The sequence below is a fragment of the Apium graveolens genome, chromosome 1 (genome assembly GCF_009905375.1).
Source record: "Apium graveolens cultivar Ventura chromosome 1, ASM990537v1, whole genome shotgun sequence".
In the NCBI taxonomy this organism is placed as follows: Eukaryota; Viridiplantae; Streptophyta; class Magnoliopsida; order Apiales; family Apiaceae; genus Apium; species Apium graveolens.
The window spans coordinates 201,928,708-201,950,641 of record NC_133647.1 but is presented as its reverse complement, the minus strand read 5'-3'; the positions used below and the strand labels follow the sequence as shown (position 1 = coordinate 201,950,641).

Here is a 21,934-nt window from a genome sequence, read left to right as displayed (position 1 = left end):
TAGTACGAGAATGCATGACAGGATTTTTAGAGATATTAATTGCAGAGGTATTATCACAATAAATAGGAATATTTGAGTAAGAAATACCAAAATCTTGCAATGTTTGTTGCATCCACAAAATTTGAGCACAGCAACTTCCAGCTGCAATGTACTCTCCTTCAGCTGTAGAGAGAGCTACTGAAGTTTGCTTTTTACTATGCCATGCAACTAAACAATCTCCTAAAAATTCACAAGCATCACTTGTGCTTTTTCTATCAACCTGTGACCCTGCATAGTCAGCATCTGAAAAACTTATTAAGTCAAAGGAAGAGGAGCTTGGATAAAATAATCCCAAGTCACTCGTACCTTTCAAATATTTAAAAATACGTTTAACGGCATTCAAATGAGATTCTTTAGGTTGAGATTGAAAACGAGCACACAAGCATACACTATACATAATGTCAGGTCGTGAGGCGGTTAAATATAACAATGAACCAATCATACCTCGAAATTTAGTGACATCTACTGGTGTAACTTGTTCATCCTTTTTAAGCTTAACTGAAGTACTCATCGAAGTTGATTTAGGTGTGACATGATCAAGTGCAAATCTTTTGAGTAAATCCTTTATGTACTTGCCTTGGTGAATAAATATTCCTGCATTAGACTGATTAATTTGCAAACCTAGGAGGAACTGCAATTCACCCATCAAACTCATATAAAATTCCTTATGCATACAATCAGAAAACCACTTACACAAAGATTCGTTAGAAGATCCAAATACTATATCATCAACATAAACTTGAACTAAAAGAAAGTTATCACGTTTATGAAAAATAAAGAGAGTTGGATCGAGTGTACCACGAATGAAACCATTGTTCACAAGAAACTGACTGAGACGCTCGTACCAACAGCGAGGGGACTGTCTCAATCCATAGACAGATTTCTTGAGCTTGTAAATATAGTTAGGGTACTTCTCGTGAATAAAACCTGGAGGCTGCTTCACGTAGACTTCTTCCTTGAGATAGCCATTTAGAAATGCGCTTTTGACGTCCATCTGATAAAGCTTGAATTTCTTGTGAGCTGCAAAAGCCATTAAGATTCGAATAGCTTCTAAACGAGCTACTAGAGCATATGTCTCGTCGTAATCGATTCCTTCCTGTTGGTTGTATCCCTGAGCAACCAAACGAGCTTTATTTCGAATGATATTTCCATCTTTATCTTTCTTATTCTTGAAAACCCAACGAGTTCCAATGATCTTGGCATCCTGAGGAGGTGGGACGAGTTCCCAAACTTCACCACGCTCGAACTGGTTCAATTCCTACTGCATTGCCACAGACCAGTGTTTATCTGCAACTGCTTCTTGAGCATTATTTGGTTCGAATTCAGCAACAAAAGCACATAATGCACATAGATTATGAAATCTGCTTCGAGTAGAAATCCCTTGATCTAGATCAGTAAGAAAATTATCTGGTGGATGATTCTTCACAGTCCTAGAAGATTTAGGAAGTTGAATATTACTCATCTCTTCTTCATTATAATTATCTGCCTGGAAATGAATGGGAGTTGTCTCATTCAAAAGAGACTGCCTCATTTCCGCTTGTGAAGATTTATCCGGAGGAGTAACAGAATTCACATTTGAAACACTATCGGGAGTCTTTGGAGAGCCAGAATATTCATCTGAAGCTTGAGTAGATCCTGAAGAATTATCAGAAGACTGAGATAGACCTGGAGAGTCTTGACTGTTTGATTTGTCAGAATGAGACTGACTCTTTTCAGAATGAGACTGTCTCATTTGGGAATGAGACGATAGATCCGCAGTGTCTTCATCAATTTGAGATATATTTCTTGAGGATTCATTTAACGCAATATTGATGAATTCTTCTACTTTATTCTTGACAGAATTATAAACACGATAAGCTTTGCTTGTAGTAGAATATCCCAAGAAGATTCCTTCCGTAGATTTCGCATCGAACTTGCCTCGATTATTTTGAGTATCTAAAATAAAACACTTGGAACCAAATACTCGAAAATAACTAATGTTAGGAGTCCTTTTCTTAAGCAATTCATACGGAGTTTTAAGCAAAATAGGACGAATAAGTACTCTATTTAAAACATAACAGGAAGTGTGTACCGCTTCAGCCCAAAATTTTCTTGAAAGCTTACTCTCATGTAGTAGAGTTCTGGCAGTTTCCTGTAAAGTCCTGTTCTTGCGTTCTACTACTCCGTTCTGCTGAGGAGTTCGAGGAGCTGAGAATTCATGAGTGATTCCTCTTGATTTGCAGAAAGTTATTAAATCCTTCTCGAATTCTCCTCCATGATCACTACAAATAGTCTTGAGCTTAAATGAATACTTAGTCTCAAGGTTATTAATAAGATCCTTAAACTCAACAAAAGCTTCATCCTTAGTTCGTAAAAATAATACCCAAGTAAAACAAGAATAATCATCAACTATAACAAAAGCATAATTCTTACCTCCCAAACTTACATACCTTTCTGGACCGAAAAGATCTAAATGAAGAAGCTGCAAAGGAACAGAAGTTGATACTTTATTCTTAGCAGTAAAGGAAGTTTTCACCTGTTTTCCAAGTTGGCATGCTGAACAAGGTTCTATTTTCTTGTACTTCAGCTTTGGTAGACCTCGAACCAGATCATGAGAAGATATCTTCCGAAGAAGATCCATGTGAACATGGCCTAGACGTCGATGCCAAAGATTCTGCTGATCTTGAATAGTAGCAAGACAAATTTCCTCCTGCTGTTCATCAAAATCTAACATGAAAATATTTCTTTTTCTTTTGGCAACTAAAGCAAACTCGTTAGTATGAGTACCAATATAGCATACATCTTTATCGAACTTAACCTTATGACCAGCATCAGTAAGTTGACTTACACTAATGAGATTATATTTCAAACCATCAACTAAACGAACTTTAGAAATGGCAAACCTGTCATTACCAATGGTGCCTTTTCCAATAATTCTGACGGTGTTTGAATCTCCAAGAGTAACTAAGCCACCTTCCTTGGCAACTAGAGATAGAAACTTGGATTTATCACCTGTCATGTGACGTGAACAGCCACTGTCGATGATCCATTTATTTCGCGGAACATGGACCTTCAAACAAACCTGCAAGAATTGCTTTATCTCTTAGGTACCCACTTAACCTTGGGTCCTGGTTGGTTAGTATCACAAATCTTATATAAATGTCTATCTGATTTCTTAATCCACATTTGAACGATATTAACAGAAGTATTAGCAGATTTATATCTAGCAGACGATTTATAAGATGAGTTAGAGGAGTGACCCTTGATACCACATAATCTAGATTCAGATGTAGGGTGGCCAGCTTTACCACAATCTCGACATTTCTCATAAGGCATCTTATATTTCATAGGAGCTCGCTTATACCCTCCTTGAAATGCACGTTTCTTGATTGATTCACATCCTAAACCTCCTTTATCAAGAGAAGATTTTTGTTCTCCAAGAAGAGCATTCAAAGTTCCTTCTCCATGGAAACATTTAGCTAGATCCTTTTCAAGCTGTTCGACTTTCTGCTTTAATTCAGGAACAAGGGGATCAGGAGCACTGTCTTCTTTAACAGTTTCTGGATCAACAGATATTGACTTTTTCTTCAAGGCTTCAAGGCATACATCCTTCATCTCAATCTCATTTTTGAGATATTGATTTTCTTCAGTAAGTTTTGAAACCCTTTCAAGCAATGATTTGTTCTCAGCAACTAGGGCTTCTTCCTTCATGGGGTCATTCATTTCACTAAGAACTTCACTTAAAGCTTGCTTTAAATAAGCATTCTTTTCTTTCAACTTCTTAACCTGGACCTGCAAATTTAAATAGATGAAGATATATTTGAATTATACTTAATATTCTGTACCTCATCATTATCACTGGAGTTGTCCTCTAGTCCTGCAAAACAAAGTTGAGCAACTTCATCGTCTGAATCGATCTCCAAGTCAGATTCATCATCACTCCAAGTAATTAATGTCTTCTTTTTGTTCTTCAGCTTGTAGCAGTCCTTTTTGAAGTGCCCTTTCTTTCCACACTCAAAACAGGTATCCTTGCTTTGATTTGTTTTACTCTCCTTGCTCGGATTAGATTTGAAGTCCTTCTTTGGAAACTGTGACTTCATAGGTCGTTTGGAAGCATTCCGTTTGGCAAGAAATTTATGAAACTTCTTTGTTAGAAGAGCAATCTCTTCATCAGAATCATCAGGAGACTCGTCTGCATCTGCATTAAGTGCAAGAGTTTTCTTACGAGGAGCTTCATCTTCTTCATCATATCTGCGTAGCTGATTTTCAAATTCTTCTAATTCACTGAACAGTGTTAGAGTATCCATAGTCGAAAGCAGTGTTGAATCCTGCAGAATGGTAACCTTTGGAGCAAACTTCTTTGACATTGCTCTGAGGATTTTCCTATTGATCTCGGATTGAGGAATGGTCCTTTCCAGAAGTGAGATAGAGTTCATCAATGTCAGAAACCTCCATTGAGCATCTCGCACGCTTTCATCCCTTTCCAACCTGTAATCTTCATAGTCACTCATTAGCATACTTAATTTTACTTCACGTACCTTAGACGTGCCTTCGTGGCTGACTTTGATCGTATCCCAAATCTGCTTGGCAGTAGTACATGCTGAAACTTTTCTTAATTCTGTAGCTACCATGCCATTGAGAAGTGAGTTCATAGCTTTAGCATTGGAATTCATTGCGTTCACTTCTTCGGGAGAAAGATCCTTGAGAGATTTTGGCTTCCCTTCTTTCATAGGAATTGTGAAACCATTTTCTACAGCATCCCATTCGAATGCATCACGCTGGAGAAAGATCTTCATCCGAAACTTCCAGTCATTGTAGTTTTCAGCACCATGAATCAGTGGTGAATAATTGTTTGAATACCTATCTGGTTGAGCCATAGATCGCTAGCAAAATAAACACTAAAAAGAGAATTAAATGACCCTGCTCTGATACCAAATGAAATTCGATGGCTCGATAGATATAATAATATTCTAACTGTGAAGGCAAATGGGACAGTCTCTTATGCAAATGGGATAGTCCCTTTACAAATGAGACAGGGTATGGGACAGTCTCTTTTAACTGCAGAAAGTAAATTACTGAAATATAAATGCAGTAATAAAGAAATTAAACAATGCAGAACACCAAGAGTTTTCACTTGATTCGGCCCCTACACCTAGTCTATGGCCTATATCCAAGTCCCCATGCCAACTAGCATAGAGAATGTATTATATCCACTTAAAAACAAAGTATTTACAAACTTTCCTTGATTACAAACTTGGCCCACTTGAAAGAAACCTTTCCTTAGCACACAACTACCTAGCACAAAGCTACTTGGCCTTCCTGTTGTAATCAAACTCCCACAACCCGGGACAAGTGATATAATACACGATTCAGATACAATAATATAATGTGAAAGTTTACAACTCAAACTATGTTTCTTGTTTTTCTGGATATATATAAATCGGGTATGGAACAAGAAAATGATTTCAGATGATGGAAGATTCTCGTGAAAGCGTTAGCCACAAATCTGAAATGAAGAGTTGTATTTATAGGCAATGTTCTAACAAATTTATTTTCAAACACAAGATAAGGTTGGAAGATAAGTTTGTTTGAAAATATTTTGAATGAATCTTTGAAACTAATCTGTTAGTACGTTTGAAAGAGATAAAACAAGTAAAGATAAGGCTTGGGAGATTTAAACTTGATTTAAAAGATAGGGTTTGTTTGAGATAAGATTTATCCTGATAAACAAGATTTACACAAAACCCTAACAAACCTAATCCTGAGAAATAGTCTCCTGGAAAATCTGAATCAACTGCAATGCTTGAATCTCGGTTACTTGCATTCTGTTTATCTGCATTCTGGAAATCATCATAAAACTGAACGTCTAACATAGAAAAGTACCATTAAAAATAAACATATCAATCAAATATCATACAAGTTTAAATAATTTAGCAAACAACCAAATAGCACACAAGTTTAATACTTAAACAAACAAGCTACCCTTTGAACCTATCAAATACGAGGATAGGTTGCTGCACATTCACAGTGAATACTGAATAAACTAGCTCCTTCAGTTTTCCTTTTCTTTGCATATTAGATCCACTCCTCTTTATCCTAAAAAACATGAAATGAAATATAAGGAAAATATTTTTAGATAGTTTTAAACTACAATTTACTCTTTTAATTATCTATTGCAAAATTACTTACACTATCACTCATGTTCGACCACTCTAACCTCCCACCACGGATTGCCTCTTCCGGCATCTTTGATGACAAAAAAAACAAAAAAACAAATCAACATTAATTTAAAAAATATTAATGACAAATAGTTTAGAAAAAAATGATCTTACTAGTCCGCCGTTTGGCCGTGGATGTGTCTCAAACTATCTTTTATAATAATCCTTTATCCTGTATTTAAACAAAAATATATGAAAACCTACAAATAGAAGAATAAAGACCGAAAAAAATATTGAAGTTAGATTTACATGAAGATAGTAGGAGCGTCATCCTCAATTTTGTGGTATCTCCACTTAGATTTTACTTTCTTGTTTTTTATCCTAGAAACTCCACGACTCAGAGCAATTCTTGATAAAAAAGAAAAATCAGTCTAAAATCTAAAATTGGATCAATTTGATAATACTAAACAAAATTAAATAAAACTTACTCGGTATCACTTTTTTTGATTGTTTTAGACATTGACCTGGTTGTTACCATGGTAAATTCCTACAATAGAAAAAATATATTTTCAACTACTTAAATGATACTCAGTGTTGCTAAGTTTTTGAACCGTAAATACAACCATTAAACAACATATATACATATAGACTGCCATAAACATAAACTAATAATTATAGTCCAGGAGAACTTATTAACGTAGGTCTTCTAATGTTGGTATCAGATTTCAATGTTAGCATTGGAGTCACTACTCGAAGAACTCCATTAATTCGAATCTTTATAAAAAAAAGTTCCCCAACCACAATTAAAGGCATCAAATCTAAACCATATAACAAGATATTTATGTAGACATCTCAATAATTTTCATCAATACATGCATTTTCATCTAGCTAACTGTCTTCGGATAAGGCACGAATATATCTAACTCTATATCAAGCAAAATAACATATATATATATATATATAAATTTAACACCAATATAAAAGTTACAAGGGCAGCCTATCCGATCATGAATACAGTCGTTAAATCATTAATTTTAAGAGTCATCAAACTGTGATTTAATCATTAATATATTCTCTAAGAATAATAAGAACAAACAATTTGAATATAAACCCTAGATGTCCAGCCTAAATTAACTTATAGAGTAACAATATTATTTTTCAGCCTCACATCTTCTTCACATAAAATTACAATACATACAAGCACACAGCATAACAGATCATTAGATTCAACATTCTAATTTCCAATGACCTAATATCATACATGCATATACATGGCAAATATAAATTATGTATTTATAATCCAGATCCAAAAAATAGTAAATAAATAACAAACTTATATTAAGTACATAAGGGCTGAAAAAGAGAGAACGGGAGCGAGACGGTAGCGAGACGGTGGGAGAGAGAGAGAGCGGGAGAAAGAGATTACCTGAGGTTGCAGTCGGGTCTTTGCCAAATTTGAGACCTTAAAAAGCAAATATGTTAAAGAATGAACGAATTTTAAAAGAAATTAATTTTTTTTAATTGTTCAAAAATTTTGTTGGAGTTAGAGAAAATAATCTTACTCATTGTTGATGATTTTTTTAAAATTTTCAAAAATTATTTAGAATTTCATCGATTTTAGAATGATTTCAAAATATTAAAAATATACTAGCAAATTTATTAAAATCCACTATAGAATCTCATGGACCAAAAATATAAATATATATTTATTTAGAGAGATTATTTATTTATCGATTAATGAATATTTTATATATTTATCAATAAATGAATATTTATTCATTTATATATTATTTTCAGGTTTTTTGTATAATTTCTGTGCTATATTTTATTTTAAAATGTGCCTAAAATTTATTATTGTTGTAATATTTGTGTAATATTTAATTAGATTCATTTTTTAACATTATAAATTATTTTAACATGCATGTATGCAAATGCAACCATGTGTATTCTGTAGGTGTAGTATGTAGTACCGTAGAATATTAAAAGTTAAAATATTTTTAAAAATATTCATAATTAGTTATATATTCCAAATCTTAGTTTAACATCACAATCATGCACTAATAATGATCAATTAAATGAAAAAATATTCATTGAATTAAATGTATTCATATATTTATATAAATATATTATTCGAACTATTGTAATTATTTATTTATATTTGAATTGGGCCAGTGTAAACTTAATTTTTTTATTCATTAATACATCTAGCAAGATTATTCTTTAAACCCATTTGCCCAAGTCAGGACCGGAAAACATTATTCATTTGTTTAGATTATTCATTTATCGATGTTCTACTGTATCATTTTTTTCAAATAAAAAAATTCATAAACTTTTGAATACTTCAGATTTTATAATGGACTTTTTTAAAATTTAAATTGAATATCACCAAATTTTGAAAGACTTTTTATAATTTAAATTAAATACACAAGATTTTAAAAGGCTTTTTGCAATCCTTATTGAATACCGTAGCATTTTAAATAATTTTTTATAATTCAAATTGAATACCCATGAATTTCAAAATAAAAAAAACCTTTAAAATCACAATTGAATACACCATTACAAAAGACCCTTAGCTAATGAAAATCCAAAATTTATAACTCCTTTAAAATTAAAATCTTATTTTTGAATTAAAATGTAACAAATATATCTTTATCTAAAAAAGAAAAAAAAATGAAAATAGATATTTTAAGTTCTAGCTATACGTGTGTGCGAAAAGTCAAATTTCCACTATTTTATGGACTAGGGGGAGTATTCAATTTGTATTTTCCATTACATTTTCATAAACATAAATAAATTAACATATTCATTTTTTAAGGAAATTAGGAGAGTTAAACATTCATTTCTTAAAAAGCTCCGAATATTGTATTTTTAATTTCGAGAAGCAAAATACTAGAGGTATCAAATTTGTTTCCAAAATAGTTTCAAAATGTACGTATCAATCTTTTATTTATTAAATGAAGTTAAATGAAAATGAACCCCTACATTCATGTCAATATTACCGATTAAATTAACTCAAAATATCATATCAACAATGTCACGTCATTTTATAATTAACTTTTTCTAACTTTTTTTGCATGTAACTCTTTTTAGAATCCATCAATTCATTTCTACGCCTTGACAAAATGACTTTATCAAAAATACTTAATCCGTCAATTCATTTTAGATTATGGGTTGCCGCAACGTCAAGCCTAATAATGTGATTTTTTATTCCTCAAGGAGAGTTCTACACACATGCACACATATCCACCAAAGGTTAATCCAAATATCACTCCATTTTGGACTCTGCGATGCCACAAAGTCAAGCCCAGTAGTAAGATTTTTTACACCTCAAGGAATAGATTTCTAACTAAGATGTGCTACTATACAACCCAATTCTAAAAATACATTTATACATTATTTTGGTGTAAAAAATTTCTTCAACCCAATTTCAAATATCTCACCAAAATGGTGTGAAATTTGGTGTAATACCAAAAATCATATAATTTTTCAAAATTTCAATACTAGCGTTCTATTCATTCACAAAAACAAATCATTCATATTGTATTTAAATATTTCTATATTCTTTTGTTATCTTTCTTTTATTTAATTTTTTTTGCTTTATAACTTATTAGCTTAATAAAATTTGAACTTTGTTTGATATTTAAAATTTTATTATATTTATTAAAATGATAAAAATTATATAATTTAGATACATACATACATGCTTTTAAATAACAAATTCCTGAATATTTCGAAATGGGATAAAATATAATAAAATTTAAAGTGTATGCATTAATTGAAATATAGTTTCATTTATGCATGTGTCAGTAAGTACATGCTGAATAAATATTAAAAATCAAACATTCTAGTACTCTAGCAAGTCACTTGATCCTGCAACATTAATATCAAAATATTGTTCAGGCTCAAACAATAGAGGATCCGTTATTGAGCTCAAACTTTTAGCCATAATTTTATTTCCTTCTCAAAATTCCTTCATATCTAATTTCATAGACTCCTTCTGGGCTCTTAGCATCTGGATCAGTTCATATATCCTTAATTTGTCTATAGCAGAACCTTGCTTGAGATTTCAACAAGTTCACGATTTTCTTCTCTAATGCTTTGAATGAATTTTAAATTTTCATCGTCAGTTTTCCTTTTTAATTTTGCTTTCTTTACGCCAATAGGACATTGAGAAGAAGCTCCGCCTAAGCTGATTACTTATTTTGCTAGTAAGTAATTAGTATAAATATATTACAAAAAAAAATATGCTTACAGAGTGATAATTACTCCTTTCGGTGTAGATGGGTTGGAGATGGTATTAGTTTTACGCCAATTTTTACCCAAATTTTGCGTAAAAATTATACCAATTTGATATAATGGGTTGGAGATGCTCTAATTAAAATGTTGGAATCGATGTAGATCGGGAAACATTACAACAAATCTGACCATTTACGACGGTTTTTTTGAACTGAAATCGTCGTAATTGAGCCATTTACGACGGAAAAAAATCGTCGTTTTTGGTCGAGTAGTAAGTTCATTTTTTCGTCACACGATAAAATTGCGTCGCAAGTTAAGAAGTAGGGGCCCACATACTGAATAAAATAATAAATCTACTTACGACGGAATTTATCGTCGTAAGATACCAGAATATGACGAATTTTAAAAGAGAACGGTCAAATTTAAACGGTTGTAATTTTCCGGTCGTAATTCGATGGTCGAATTTAGTTAAATACGACCGAACTTCTAAATTCGACTCCCGACCCTTCGACTAATTTTTTTCGGTCAAATTTAGCCTTGTTTCTTGTAGTGCTCACAAGAATTATCACCTGGTACACAATCTTTAACAATTTTATCACCATTTGGTTTTATCAATAACGCCTTACATTTGCAGGTGCTAATTTAGAAAGTTATGTTTTACACACACACCAACAGATATAAGGGGTATTTCAATTATTTATATGGATCTTTTATCTTGTCAGGTTCAACGTTGATTTTGGACAAGAAAAGGTGATATTACAGTGGCTGATGATTGGTCTCTCAACAGCTAAGTAAGCCCTCAACATCAAAAGGCTGAGAGACAAACGAACCAACAAAAGCATAAAGATTCAGTTTTGATTTTATTTTTCTTCCCTGCTTTTCATCACCCGGGTGATGCTGAAAGACATTGAATAATCTTAACGTGGTTGTGGCTTAGAATTGTACGACTACTGTAGGATATGGATAAGTAGCTGATGTGCAGTTCATTGCACTGTTATATTTAAGAGAGAGTCTAACAAGGAAACAGAAACACAAGTGCTTGGACTAGTTTTAACAGAATATCTTTAAAGAAAAAATAATCTTCTGGTGTAACAGATAATCTAACATTTATCGCAAGGGATAGAATCCAGGTATGGCCAATTTCTAACAGAATTTAAGACCAAAACCGAAACATTGAATTATTGATCATCCCGTTTTGGGCAACCATTGTTGCAATTGGGGCTGTTACTTTCAAATGGTTAACAGATTTTTGTTCCGACCATCCTTACTTGGCTAATTATGTCCTTGTGGAAATGGCAGCTTAAATATACAATATTCTTAATGCTTCTTCCAAATCAAATATTGATCTGTGGATTAGACTGTCTGATTTCAAGCTTGATGGTTCCTCTAATAATTAAACTGTATTGTTGATATGTGGATTTTGCTTTTTCTGTCGATTTATATGCCTCAAAAAGATCAGGCTTCCTCTTTCAAGCATATAAATGGGCAGTGCAGCTACCTAGTGCACTAACACTGTATGCAATTAAGGAACCATAAAGTATATGAGGGTTTCTTTAATTTGCTTCAAACTTTTTGCTTAGAACATTATTAAGCAACTGAGTTACATTTTAATTGCTGTCATACTGTTTCTAAAATAGTCTAAAGGAACATTTAGTAAACATTATCAAGAAACTAAGTTACTACATTTTAACCTGACTCTTGCTCTCTTCTGAATTTCCTGCAGGTTCAGTAGCCATGCTGATTTGGGGACTTTGCACTGCTCGAAGCTTGTGAACTACTAGTCAGTTTCTGTCTGGTACAGTTTTACTGAAACATGTAAAACTATTGTTGTAATATGTTGGATATGATGTTTACTATTATTTTCTTAGAAATTTAATGAAGATGTTTACTAGAAAGTACCTCTGAAAATAAACCTATCAATCAAATCTCATACAAGTTTAGGTAATTTAGCATAACAACCAAATAGCAGGCAAGTCTTATGCTTAATTAAACAAGCACTCTATCCTTTCTCTGAGCCTATCAAATACGAGGTTAGGTAGCTTGGCATTCAACATGAATATCATATACACTAGCTCCTTCGCTCTTCCTTTTCTTTGCATATTGAATCCACTCCTCTTTCTCCTTATAAACATGAAATGAAATATGAGGAAAATGTCTTTAGAGACTATTAAACTACAATTTACTCTTTTAATTATCAAATGCAAAAGTACTTACACTATCACTCATGTTCAACCACTCTACCCTTCCACCATGGATTGTCTCATCCGGCATCTTAGATGACAAAAAAAACAAATCAATACTAATTTAGAAAGCATTTGATAATAAATAGTTGTGTAGGAAAAATTAAGATCTTACTCGTCCACAGTTTGACCAGGGATGTGTCTCAAGATACCGTCCATCATAGTCATTTATCCTGTAATTAAACAAAAATATATCAAAACCTATAAAGAGAAGAAAAAATACCGATAAAGATATTGAAGTAAGAAGTTACACAAAGATATTAAGAGCGTCATCCTCAATTGTGGGGTATCTTCCCGCAGATGTTCCTTTCTTCCTTACTCTCTTTGCAACTCTAATACCCGGAACAATCCTTGATAAAAAATATCAGTCAGAATCCAAAGTGAGATCAATTTGACAATACTAAACAAATTAAATAAAACTTACTCGGTATCACTATTCTTGATTTTTTTAGACATTGATCTAGTTGTTACCATGGTCAATTCCTACAATAGCAAAAATTAATTTCCAAATACTGAAATGATAGTTAGTATTGCTAGGTTTTAGAATCATGAATAGAGCCATTAAACAATACATACATATATATAAATTGCCATAAACATTAACGCATATATATATATAGTCCAGAACATATTTACGTAGGTCTTCTATACATTACATATATGGACATGTTTGCATATCAGACTTGAAGAATGTTAGCATTGGAGACTTGGAGTCACCAACTAAAGAACTCCTTTAATTTGAATCTATATAAAGTTAAAGTTCCCCAACCACAATCAAACGCATCAAATCTAAAGCATACAAGACGATATTTGTGTAGACATCTCAATAATTTTCACCAATATCTAGCTAACAGGTTCTTTGAATATGGCACGGATGTATCTAACTCTATATCAATCTCAACAACAAATATATAAATTTAACACCAATATAAAAGTCACAAGGGCAGCCTATCCGATCATGAATATACAACCATTAAACCATTAATTTTAAGAGTCATCAAACTGTAGTTTACTCACTAATATATTCTCTAAGAATAATAAGACAATAAAACCCTAGATGTTCAACCTAAAATAACACATAACAACATATTCTTCAACCTCGCATGTTCGGTAGGAAATGGTCCACAATCGATAGGAAATGACCTAATATCATACACACATATACATAGAAAATATAAATTGATTATGCATGCCGATCCAAACAAAAACAATAAATTAATAACAAACTTGTTTCATAACGGCTGAAACAAACGTGAAACAAATGAGAGAGAGAAAGCGGTGGAGAGAGATTACTTGAGGTTGCTGTCGGCCTAATTCGAGTTCCTAAGCCAAGTTTTAATAAAAGGCGCGCAGCAGCAATAACTCATTCCCCAATTGCTAATTTGTTTACTTGCTCCCCCCGCCCCCCGTTTTCTAAATTACTTGCTCCCTTTTAAGTTTTAACCCAAAGAAATTAAAAGGAAAACATAAAAGCAAAGAAAAAATCACGTTAGGGCATGTTTGGCAAAATCCATATAATAATGGTTGTGGATCTCACTTACAAGTCAAATTTATAATATCTTATAAGCTAGCTGAATGTCAGCAATCACGTATTTTTTCTTAATTGGTTCTGATTTTTGGTTTTTTTATTAACTTTAGTTTTAAAATATGTTAGTATATAACATGTGTGATGCAAGGTTGTTTTTATTATTATTATTATATATTTTCATTAATTTTAGTTTTAAAATATACTAGTATATAATATGTATGATGCACGATTATTTTTATTATTATATACTAGCTTATAACCCGTGCAGATGCATAGTTTTTTAGAAATTACTTTTTTTATATAAAAATTTAACGTTTATTTTTAAAACATTTTAACGTAATTACAATTTTTTTTAAATATTTTGTTGTAATATTGTTGCAACAAATATGCGAGAACTATACTAATGAGAACTCGAATTACAGCCATATATAGTACAATATGTAATCATATTCTATCTAGTGTTACATAATTGTATCATATTCTGGTGCTTGAATAGTAGTAGAACGCCGTAATCTTTATATATATATAATTGATTAAATATCTAATGATATTCTATTTATGATTGTATAAAAATATTGTATGGCAATTGGTGTTTGAGTAATATTAGAATAATGTAATTAATTTTTATTTATAATTGTATTAAAAATATACTTATTTTAATAATATATAATCTTAACCGTCTACGTTTAATTATATTAGATCAACGGTTGATTTTGTTTTGACGATACATGACCAAAATTTTGGATAGGATGTACCTTACGCTCAGTGTTATAAAAATCGGGAATCGGGAAAGATAGGTTGAACTACCGATTTAGGATTAATTAAAAAATGGGGATTAATCGGAAGTATTAATTAGAGTAAAACTCGGATGTATTATAATACTAAATTATATTAATATATTATTATGACAATATTATTTATTTATTAACAAATATATATTGCTTATATCATAATTTTTATAATTATTCATATTTAAATTAATATAGTATTTAAATTTTATAAATAATTATATATATACTCCATTAAAGAAAAATTCATAGGGATTAATCGGATTTCAAAAATCGCATTGGTCGAATATTTGCAGGGGATTAATCCGTTGAATCGGAGATTTTCAGAACAATGCTTACGCTTATTATATATAAAGGATACAAAAGGTATAATAAGGATATGATTTGATTTTTTTTATTTAGAGGTATTTAAATTTGAAAAAAAGTAATATTACTAATTAAAACATATAGTATCATTGTTATTTTTATGTGTGTTTACGAATCATAATTATTTTTAATTTAAATGATAAGTTTTATCCTGGTTTAACAGTATTCAAATTATATTTAGTTTTATTTTTAAAATTTTTGTATCCAAAGAGTATAATAATGATATGATATGATTTTTTTTATTTAGAGGTATTAAAATTTGAAAAAGTAACATTATTATTTTTTAAAAATTTAAACGATACATTTTTATGTCGGTTTAATAGTATTCGAATCACATTTAGTTTTATTTTAAAAAAATTTATCACGAGACTCATTATACTAATAAAATCCAACTAATTATATTTAGTTAATTTTAATTTTGTTTAAATTCGAATAAAAATATACTTTTGTTCAACTTAAATGAATAGTATATATAATTTATTTTAAATATTCGAATTTTATTTTAATTTTAACTCTGTTTTAGTATATTGGTTCTATAAATTTTTAGCCATGCTAATTTTCATATTTTTCTAACTTTGTTTCTTCTTTGTAAACCAGTCCTCTTCCAGCATACATTATTTGACATGCCAAAATACCAAAAGTTTTAAATTTATTTGTTTCTGGAATAGAGGACAAGTGTTGTTTTAATTATTTCTGCCCTAACATCTATCATATTTACATTAACCCAAGATGCAAATCAAATTATGTTGGATATGATGTTTACTATTGGTTTCTTAGAAATTTAATGAACTTACTAGAAAAAGTACCATTAAAAATAAACCTATCAATCAAGTATCATACAAGTTTACGTAATTTAGCAAACCAAATAACACACAAGTTTAAACAAATAAGCTATACTTTCTTTGAACCTATCAAATATGAGGATAGGTAGTTGCGTAGAGGGCTGCTGTTCGTGCACAAGTTCGAACTCGGCTCGTTAAGAGCTCGTTCGGCTCGGCTCGTTAACGAACTCGAGCTCGAACTCGAACATAAAAATATGTTCGTTAAGCAAATCGAGCTCGAGCCGAGCTTTGGGTTGTTCGGCTCGAGCTCGGCTCGAGCTCGGCTCGGCTCGGCTCGAGCTCGGCTCGGCTCGAGCTCGGCTCGGCTCGGCTCGAGCTCGGCTCGGCTCGAACTCGCTCGTTAAAATTAAAAAAAAATCTAATATATCCTAAATATTTTTATATAGGTATGATTTTTTTAAAAAAAATCCGACTTCACTGTTTTTTTTATCTTCCAACAATCATTTTGCATACCATATGTGATATATTTTGACGTGATTTAGAAATTTTATATTTTAATTTCTAATTTTAAAATGTGGCTTCATAATTATATTTTAGTTAAGATTTTTTTTTAAATATTTTTCATCGATCCAACCGTATGGATGTCATAAAATATATATATTAATGATATAACCAAAATTTCACATCAAAAACAATTTTATTTGATTTTCTATTTTATGGTCAATCAGTAATTTGACTATTAACGCTAACTAGTGTTTAGTCTGGATTTGTTGTTTCGATTATTTTAAAAATACTTTATATTGATCCAGTCGTATGGATGTCATAAAATATATATTTTATTGATATAATCAAAGTTTTAGATCAAAATAATTTTATTTGGTTTGATATTTTAATAGTCAAACATTAGTTTGACTAGTACTGGTAACTAATGTTCAGTCTTGTATTGGCGTCTCAATTTATTTAAAATTATTTCTAATTGATCCAACCGTATGAATGTCAAAATAAATATATTTTAATTATATAACCAAAGTTTCAAATCAAAATAATTTTATTTGGTTTGTTATTTTAAGAGTCAAGTATTAGTTTGACTATTACCGCTAACTAGTGTTTAGTCCTGATTTGTTGTTTTGATTATTTTAAAAATACTTTATATTGATCCAACCGTATGAATGTCATAATATATACATTTTATTGATATAATCAAAGTTATATATCAAAATAATTTTATTTGGTTTGTTATTTTAACATTCAAACATTAGTTTGACTAGTACTAGTAACGGGTGTTTAGTCCTGTATTAGTATCTCGACTTGTTTAAAATTATTTCTAATTGATCCAACCGTATGGATGTCAAAATAAATATATTTGAATGATATAACCAAATTTTCAGATCAAAATAATTTTATTTAGTTTGTTATTTTAATAGTCAAGCATTAGTTTGACTATTACCGCTAACTAGTGTTTAGTCCTGATTTGTTGTTTTGATTATTTTAAAAATACTTAGATTGATCCAACCGAATGGATGTCATAATATATATAATTTATTGATATAACCAAAGTTACAGATCAAAATAATTTTATTTGGTTTGCTATTTTAACAGTCAAACATTAGTTTGACTAGTACCAGTAACTGGTGTTTAGTCCTGTATTAGTATCTCGACTTGTTTAAAATTATTTCTAATTGATCCAACCGTATGGATGTCAAAGTAAATATATTTTTATGATATGATCAAATTTTCAGATCAAATAATTTTATTTGATTTATTATTTTAACAGTCAAGTATTAGTTTGACTATTACCACTAACTAGTGTTTAGTCATTAATTGGTGTTTCGATTTTTTTAAAAATATTTTCCCTCCATCCAACCGTATGGATATCAAGATATTTATATTTTAGTGATATAACCAAATTTTCAAAAAAAAATAAATTTATTTGATAAGTTATTTTCACAGTCAAACATCAGTTGACCAGAATTTTTTCTGGCTCGGCTCGTTTATGTTCGCGAACAAACTCGTGTTCGGCTCGTTAGTTAACGAGTTCAAGTTCGAACATGATTTTTGTTCGATAAGAAAGCTCGGCTCGGCTCGGTTCATCAGAAAAAAAATTAAAATTCGGCTATGTTCGATCAAAACTCGGCTCGGCTCGGTTCGTGAACAACCCTAGTTACGCATTCACATTGAATACCGAATAAAGTAGCTCTTTCACTCTTCCTTTTCTTTGCATATTGAATCCACTCGTCTCTGTCCTGAAAAACATGAATGAAATACGACGAAAATATTTTAGAGACTATTAAACTACAACTCTTTTAATTATCTAATACAAAATTACTTACACTATCACTCATGTTCAACCACTCTAACCTCCCACCACGGATTGACTCTTCCGGTATCTTTAATGACAAAAATATGAAGAAACAAATCAACACTATATTAGAAAGCAATTGATGATAAATAGTTTAGAAAAAAAAAATCTTACTAGTCCGCGATTTGACCGTGAATGTGTCTCAAATATCGTTTGTAATAGTTCTTCAGGGGAACCCACATGCCACGTTAGCATGCCACGCCAGCAACTGTGGGACCCATAAATGCCACGTCAGCAAAAATTGACCCCCTCCAGGGGATCCACATGCCACGTCAGCATGCCACGTCAGCAACCGTGGGTCCCCAACATGCCACCTCAGATTTATTTTCCATGTCAGCATTTATTAAATAAAAAAATATCTAATGCAACGCTATGACCTCTACTGTTGCATGCTGCGCAACCTAACAGTTATTAGCAACGGTAGTTTCAATGTACTGCAACGCTTTCTCCACTGTGTTGCAATAAACTAAAAATTTTGTAGATAATGCAACGCTTTTCGTGCAACGCTGGATAAAAACCGTTGCCTATGTGCACTTATGGCGTAGTGTTCATCCCGTAATTAAACAAAAACGTATCAAAACCTATAAAGAGAACAATAAAGATCAAAAAAATATTAATATTAGATGTTATATAAAGATAGTAAGAGCGTCATCCTCAATCGTGGGTGATAGCCCATAATAATATAGGCCCATAAATAAGAGCCCAGGGCCCAACAAGGAGAGCCCAGGGTTCGTTAAGCAATGAACCTGTAAGACCCCAAGACACGTGACAGCATCTACACCGCTCAGGTGGCCCGGTTCCGGAACCTTCCTACAGTCTGGATCCATTTGTACACCAGCTCATCATGGACGTCCACGCGTCCTACAGTTCAAAACACACCTACGGTCTAGATCAAAGGAACAAACCCCTAAACCCTAATGGGAAGCTTATAACAGGCTGAACAAAAGAAGTATTGGGGGTTACTTCATCTCTCATATACACACATATACACACACCACGATATATTTGCATAATTCCCGTTTTATCCCTTTCTCTTTCAAAACTCTTTCTCATTTTCACACCAGAGGTGCCGCGTGGACGCCACCCCCATCTGTTTCTATTTTGCAGGTGCCCACCTCACAGTTACACCCCAAACTGCCGTCATTCCTGTCCAAATGAAGCTTGAGTCCGGGTAGAATAAGGAGAGGACCCCATGGTGATCTGGGATTATCAGTGGGGTATCTCCGCTTAGATTTTACGTTCTTTCTTTTTTTTCTAGCAACTCTACGACTAGGAGCAATTCTTGAGAAAAAAGAAGAATTAGTCTAAAATCTAAAGTTGGATCAATTTAATAATATTGAACAAAATTTTATTAAACTTACTCAGAATCACTTTTTTTATTATTTTAGACATTGATCTGGTTGTTATAATGATGAATTCTTACAATAGGAAAAATTAATTTCCAACCACTTCAATGATAGTCGGTATTGTTAATATTAGAACCATGAATACAACCGTAAAATAACATAAAGCAACATATATATATGGACTGCCATAAACATAAATGAATATATAGTCTAGAAGAACTTATTAACGTAGTTCTTCTAATGTTTACACGTCTATATACACAAATGGACATGTTTGCATATCAGATTTGAATGTTAGCATTGAAGTCGCTACTTATAAAAACTCCATTAATTCGAATTTTTATATATAAAAAATTCCCCAACCACAATCAAACACATCAAATCTAAACCATATATAACAAGATATTTGTGTAGACATCTCAATAATTTTCATCGATGCATGCATTTTCATCTAGCTAATTGGTTTTTCGGATAAGGTACGAATGTGTATATCTCTATATCAAGCTCAACAACATATATATACATTTAACACCAATATAAAAGTCACAAGGGCAGTCTTTTAGACCATGTATACAACCATTAAACCGAAAATAAATAATTTTAGGAGTCATAAAGCTGTGATTTACGCACTAATATATTCTCTAAGAATAGTAAGGCTAAACGATTTTGATACAGAACCCCATGGTCATGTTTGTTTGATGTCATTAAATAGGGGATAAAATTGTAATTCTTTAAATTTTTCAATCAAATATTTGTTTTGTGAAAAATTAGCCAAGAATTATCGGAGGATCATAATCCTTTAAAATATTTGTGTTTGTTGGACTAGAGGATATAACTATAATTCCCTCTAATACTTGGTGAGCGGAGATATTATTTTATTACCTCTTACAAATCATTTTTTGTTATAATCCCCCCATTATTATTCATGTGAAATAAATATAAGGGCACATTTGTTAACGGGTGAACCAACCTAACTGAACTGGACGAGTGCTTCCTTATTGAGATTATTTGATAATATATTTATTTTGCTGGACGACTCCTATTTATCTGGATAAGTTCTGGACGAGTCATTGTAAAATTTCTCACTAAACCATTCTAATAACACTTTCAGGACTTGCCTTGTTTATTTTATACTAATACATAGAAATCAATTTTACCACAGAATTTACTTTTTAAATTTTTATATTTCATAATCACTTCTCAAAGTCAAATTCTATTATAAGATCATCTGATTAGCTTAAAATAATTTCTGGATTCTATAGTATTGTTATGAATTACTTAAAATATTTTAAGATAAAAAGTGGATTAAAAATGCATGCAACACTAGATAGTATAATAAAACTATGAAGTAAAATTTAATTTTAAAATTTAATAATTTATCATTCAGAAATTTCTATAGTAATTTAATAAAATTTTATCATTCAGAAATTTTTATACTAATTTAACAAACATCATTACTTATTATCAATCATTCAAAATTTTAATCATTCAAAAATTATTATTCAGATGTAACAAATGACCCCTAAGATTGAAAATTTTAAAGTACTATATTTCAATCCCCGGGAATATTTCTCGAAACAAATATAAGATAAAATTTTAAATAATTATAGTCCAATCATACACTTAATTCTTCCAAATAAATATATAATAGGATTATTTAATTCATAAGACTAATTTTGATGAAATTAATTATCCCCGAATTATAATCCCATGAAACAAATATTGCTGGATGTTCAACCTAAATTAATATATGGAGTAATAATATTATTCTTCTGCCTCACATCTTCTAGATGTCCGTCACATTAAATTACAATACCTGAAGGCACACAGAGCATGAAAGATCGTTAGATTCAACATTCTCATCGTTAATGAACTAATATCATGCATGTAGTGTTGTTCACGAACCGAGTTGTTCGCGAACAAGCTCGAGCTCGGCTCCTTAAGAGCGAGCTCGGCTCGGCTCGGCTCATTAACGAACTCGAGCTTGAATAGACAAATGTGTTCATTAAGAAAAACGAGCTCGAGCCGAGTTTTGGGTTATTCGGCTCGAGCTCGGCTCGAGCTCGGCTCGAACTCGCTCGTTAAAAATCCTCGTTAAAAATCGAAAAAAATC

General features: G+C 31.5%; 1 protein-coding gene and 1 long non-coding RNA gene across 4 annotated transcripts; both read right to left on the bottom strand.

The window, feature by feature from the left end:
- Positions 1 to 6,034: 6,034 nt before the first annotated feature.
- LOC141659152 (uncharacterized) lies at positions 6,035 to 6,411 on the bottom strand. Its single transcript, XR_012549635.1, has 3 exons — positions 6,351 to 6,411; positions 6,208 to 6,264; positions 6,035 to 6,114 (listed from the first exon to the last, which is right to left on the bottom strand). It is a non-coding gene; the product is annotated as an uncharacterized LOC141659152 (long non-coding RNA).
- Positions 6,412 to 12,029: 5,618 nt separating this feature from the next.
- On the bottom strand, positions 12,030 to 14,047 carry LOC141724349 (uncharacterized). Of its 3 annotated transcripts, none has more exons than XM_074526473.1 (7): positions 13,946 to 14,047; positions 13,077 to 13,135; positions 12,904 to 13,002; positions 12,768 to 12,825; positions 12,627 to 12,683; positions 12,312 to 12,533; positions 12,030 to 12,233 (listed from the first exon to the last, which is right to left on the bottom strand). In XM_074526473.1, the coding sequence occupies exons 2-6, from the start codon at positions 13,124 to 13,126 to the stop codon at positions 12,444 to 12,446; spliced, it is 354 nt and encodes a 117-aa protein (XP_074382574.1). In that variant the 5' UTR covers positions 13,127 to 13,135; positions 13,946 to 14,047; the 3' UTR covers positions 12,030 to 12,233; positions 12,312 to 12,443. The 3 variants fall into 3 exon arrangements, with proteins under 3 accessions (XP_074382574.1, XP_074382579.1, XP_074382586.1); XM_074526478.1 differs by having other exon boundaries at positions 12,030 to 12,218; XM_074526485.1 differs by lacking the exon at positions 12,312 to 12,533 and having other exon boundaries at positions 12,030 to 12,218.
- Between the last annotated feature and the right edge of the window lie 7,887 nt (positions 14,048 to 21,934).